General features: G+C 42.3%; 1 protein-coding gene across 1 annotated transcript in view; it reads left to right on the forward strand.

Annotated features, from left to right (window-relative positions):
• The window catches only part of ZC4H2 (zinc finger C4H2-type containing), a gene marked incomplete in the record, with an annotated part of 83,037 nt that extends 79,244 nt beyond the window's left edge, over positions 1-3,793 (forward strand). The window contains 2 exon segments of the mRNA XM_014582749.2: positions 519-554; positions 1,650-3,793. Of these exon segments, the coding sequence (XP_014438235.1) occupies positions 519-554; positions 1,650-1,763 (150 nt within the window).
• Between the last annotated feature and the right edge of the window lie 536 nt (positions 3,794-4,329).

Below are 4,329 nucleotides of genomic sequence, written 5' to 3' on the forward strand. Positions count from 1 at the left end.
GGCCCAGTGCCGAGGCAGGTGCAGTAACTTTCTAGAGTGAGCCGTCACAGCCCAACTCTTGGTTCTGTAGGATGGAGTCTTAAAGAGGGGCAAAGTTGGGACCAGCAGTTGGTGTAATGGCTATGTCGCTGGACTCCCAGGTAGTTGACTGCGGTTTGAGTCCCGGACCTGGTGGCTTACACTCATGCCGGGGCCATGTGCGTGCGTGCCCAAGATCCTGAGAGGAGAATGGAGAAGGGATTGCAATGTGGCCATTCCCCCTGGGGGGTGATTTCTCGCTGTTTCTCTGTCTTTCAGGTGAATGCATGCACCCTGTAACAAAAACATCTCAAAAAGGGGGGGGGGGCAAAATTCTCCTTGCTTTCAGAATGATCCATTCAATGTCTCTCATCTCCAAAGTTACTTTGAGAAGCAGAAAGCAGAATGGCAGACAGAGCCTCAAGAGCCACCCATCCCTGAGTCGCTGGCTGGTGCAGCCCCCGGCCCCTCACATGCGCAGGAAGCAGAACTCTCGGGAGACAGCCACTTTCAGGCAGCAGCCCCCACCTATGAAGGTGAGTGATCTGGGTAGGAGCTGTGGAGGAGGTACAGTATCTTTTCATTCAATGCTGGATCTGAGGCTTTGGCCTTATTTATGTTGGACCTTCCTTAATCAGTCTTTCCTTGTGATACAGTAGTGGGATGTGTGTGTGCTCTGTTAAATTCACTGAGTTTATTGCCCCACATTCCCCGAGAGGTTAGAATACAGGGAGATTGGCAGGCCTTGCTAAATATAATTTCTATAAAATTTAGAAATATGACTCTTAAACAAATATATAGTGTCATAAATGAGAGAGGCAGTAGAATTATAAAGCTGACTCCAACATCATTTGAAGAGCAGATATTTATGTAGCCATGAAAAGAAAGAAATGTTGAAATAAATTTGCAAATTTAAGTAGAGATTTGGTTTATGTCCTACAGGGCAATAAAACTGTTACTTTTGTAACTTTTTCTGAACAGAAAAAAGTTCTATCTCTACTGGGCAGAAACTATTTACAGCTTATCAGTATAACATCATAGAGTCTGGGCCCTGATGAATAGTTAATAGTCAAAGGGACATTTTCCTGCATCAGAGTCAGCAAACTATAGCCCATAGGCCAAGTCTGACCTGCTACCTGTTTTTGTTAAAGCTTTATTGGTACACATGCCTGTCTGTTTGCTTATGGGTTATCTGTAGCTCATTTTTCATATAGACTAGAGTTGAGTAGTTGCAGCAAAGATCATATGATATGAAAAGTCAAAAATATTTTCTTTTGCAGATATTATAGAAAAAAATGCTGACCCTTGTCCTAGAAAATAAAATAATACTTGGGTGGGCCTGTTAGGTGATGTTCCAGTATACTGCTAAATGGATATATAATCTTTATTTTGCCTTATTTCCAAGTTCTGTATACTTTTTCTCAACACCCTTCTATAACTTGGGTTATATCCTTTACTCCCATCTTCTATGACCTCTAAGAGCACTGATCTTTCTACTTGGGTCTTACTGATTATTCCTCCCTCCTGGTGAGAAACCACAATTACTTTCTGGGTTCCTGGGGATCAAAATTCTAAACTGTGGCCTAGAAGAATCTGATCACTAACTTTCTTTGTCCCATACCCCCCACCAGGCCTGCTTGTCATGTCACCAGCAAATTCACCGGAATGCACCTATTTGCCCTCTGTGCAAAGCCAAGAGTCGGTCCCGGAACCCCAAAAAGCCGAAACGGAAACAGGATGAATGAAGAGAGGAAGAGCACATGGAGCTCTGTTGATCATAACTCCTCCCCTTGGCCAGAGTGATTGATGTTCTCATTTGAAACAACCTTTCCCTATCCCCACCAAGTCTCCTGTTTATGGTGATTGAAGCACAACTCCTCTCACTTTACTCTTACTACTTCTTGCTCTTGGGAATTCCAGTTTAGGAAGAGATGTGGTTCCGGTGCTAATGACAGCGTGTCTGATGATCCCTTTTCTTCCACCTACATTTCAATCCCTGCCCTCATTTCAACTCTGCCCTCATTTGAAGTTTAGGCAAAGGCAAAAAGCCCAAATGTGTCTCTGTCTCTTATGCCTGAGGCCTGGAGCCTAAGGAGCTCTAGGGTCTGAAGCTGGGGGAGGCACATATCTTGTTTCAGATAAAGGGTCCAGGATTTCTCCTCCTAATATTTTTGTCTTAGGCTCTGAAGGGAAACCAGTCCTCTTGCCAGACTTCTCAACAGTCTGGGTGCATATAGCTCCCTGATCCCAACCCTTATCTTATTCTTAAAGCCCATAAGTATATTGAACAAGCCCTCCTGTTCATATTCATTTGGGAGACCTGGCTGTTATATCTCCTCTCACCCAAATCTCCCTGATATGCTAAAATTCTTAGGTACCAGGCTCTGTGCCTGAGGATCCTGAGCTTTTGTGGGCCTACCCCCCAAGTGTATAGTGTTTGCAAATCAGTAGTAGAAATTTCCCACAGTAAAATCATGGAGCCAGACAGACCCATTCTACGAGATCTGACTAACTCACTGTCAAAGTCAATGGGGCTGCCTTAGGCTGAGAAGGGACTTAGGCCGACATTGGTGTTGGCTTTCATTCAAAGCCATTACTCTAGCATCTGTTTAATGGTATATTGAAAGGGAAGAGGAGTGGATTTAGAGTCAAGTGAGTGCCAATTACTTTGTAACATATGTAGGTTAGTTGGACTTTCACTCCATTTATCACTTCCTCTCTTTGATCTGGCACCTTCTGTAAGATAGCCTCAGCTCAAGATAGCTGTTGGTCACCCCTTTCCTGTGGATTGTGTAAGTGTCCTTCCCTCCCCAAAGAAAAAGCACTAGACTCTCTAAGCCTCACAGCTCTCCTCTCTACCAAACTCAGCTCTCTTAGTTAAGACATTCCTAGACATAGAGATGGGAGTGGAGGTTGTCTATTTGAAAAAGTTTTAGCCCTGACTGGAGAGAAGGGGTTAGTTTTCCTCCCTTCCTTAACTATAGTTGCCACTGTGTTTATGTGTTCACAATATAAAAGGTTCCTCTGCTTTTGAAAGTAAGAATGTTATGTCTGTACAAATAGTTTTAAGTAAACATTAGTTCATTGGAGTAAATGCTGACTGCCTACTGTGTACTGAATAATACAAAAGATGTAATGCTATTCACTCTTTTGGATAGCTCTTTTTTGCTCCTATTCACTCATCCTTACAAATGAGAAAGCCAGGCACTAGCACATAATAATTTACATAATTATCCTAATAATTTCCATATGCTTAGCACCTATTCTGTGCCAGGGCCCTATGTATGATGCTTTACAGATTTGATTACATTTGATATTCAAAACAACTTTACAGGCTAAGTATTCTTACTGCCATCTTTTCTCCCTGAAAAGGAAACAACCTCAGAGAAGTTAAATGACTTGTCCAGAGTTAATGGCTAGTAAGAGGAAGTTTCAGGAGTTTAAACCAGATTTGTCCAATAGCAGAGTCTATTTTTTTCTACTTCTCCAAAGTCTTTTTTTCTTTAAGTCTTTCTCTGTTTTGGGATGACTTGATGATGAGAGTGACTGTAATAACTCTGAACCTGAAATCAGGTATAAGGTATCCGGTGACAGATTGATTCAGGGAAATAAAGTCCTGATCCCCTATAAGAATATAGTAGGGAACAACTCTGAAGGAGTATCACAGCTTCCCCTTAGGGTAGTTCGAGGTTGCTATTATGACTGCATCACAGTTCCAAAGTCTACCTCTATCAAGACTTTTTCCCTTCCCTTTCCTTCTCTCCCCTTCCTTTGCCTTTCTCTTCTCTTCCTTTCTTTTCCCTTCCCTTCCCTTTCTCTTCTCTCCCCTTATCTTTCTTTCCCTTCCCTTCACTTTCTCTTCCCTTCTATTCCTTTCACTTCCCTTCCTTCTCCTTCCCTTCTTTAGTGTTGATCCCAAGGGCTTCCTAATTAATATTCTGTACACTACACTGTCCCAATGCTTCTCAGGGAATCCAACAACTGATTAAAAACTTCTATACCTCAGTGTCCTCATCTGGAAAGTGAGGAAAATAATACTTTATTCTCCACAGAGTCATTGTGAGGAATGCCAGGTATATAGGAAACACTCAGTAAGTGTTAAATTGCATCTCTCTCATGCCTCTGGGATCAGGCGAATTGGATGAATAGTCAAAAGAATTATTCTTTATCTTACCTGATACTACTCAATCACCAGGTTTTGTTCAGCTACAAGTCTGCTTTTGAGGTTACCCAGGCACTCTAAACAATAGGAAGAGACTCAGCTATGTGCAACTTGGGGTTTATCTTAACTGTATTAAGTCTCCATGAATC

The sequence above is a fragment of the Tupaia chinensis genome, unplaced genomic scaffold, assembly GCF_000334495.1.
Source record: "Tupaia chinensis unplaced genomic scaffold, TupChi_1.0 Scaffold143780_1, whole genome shotgun sequence".
In the NCBI taxonomy this organism is placed as follows: domain Eukaryota; kingdom Metazoa; phylum Chordata; class Mammalia; order Scandentia; family Tupaiidae; genus Tupaia; species Tupaia belangeri.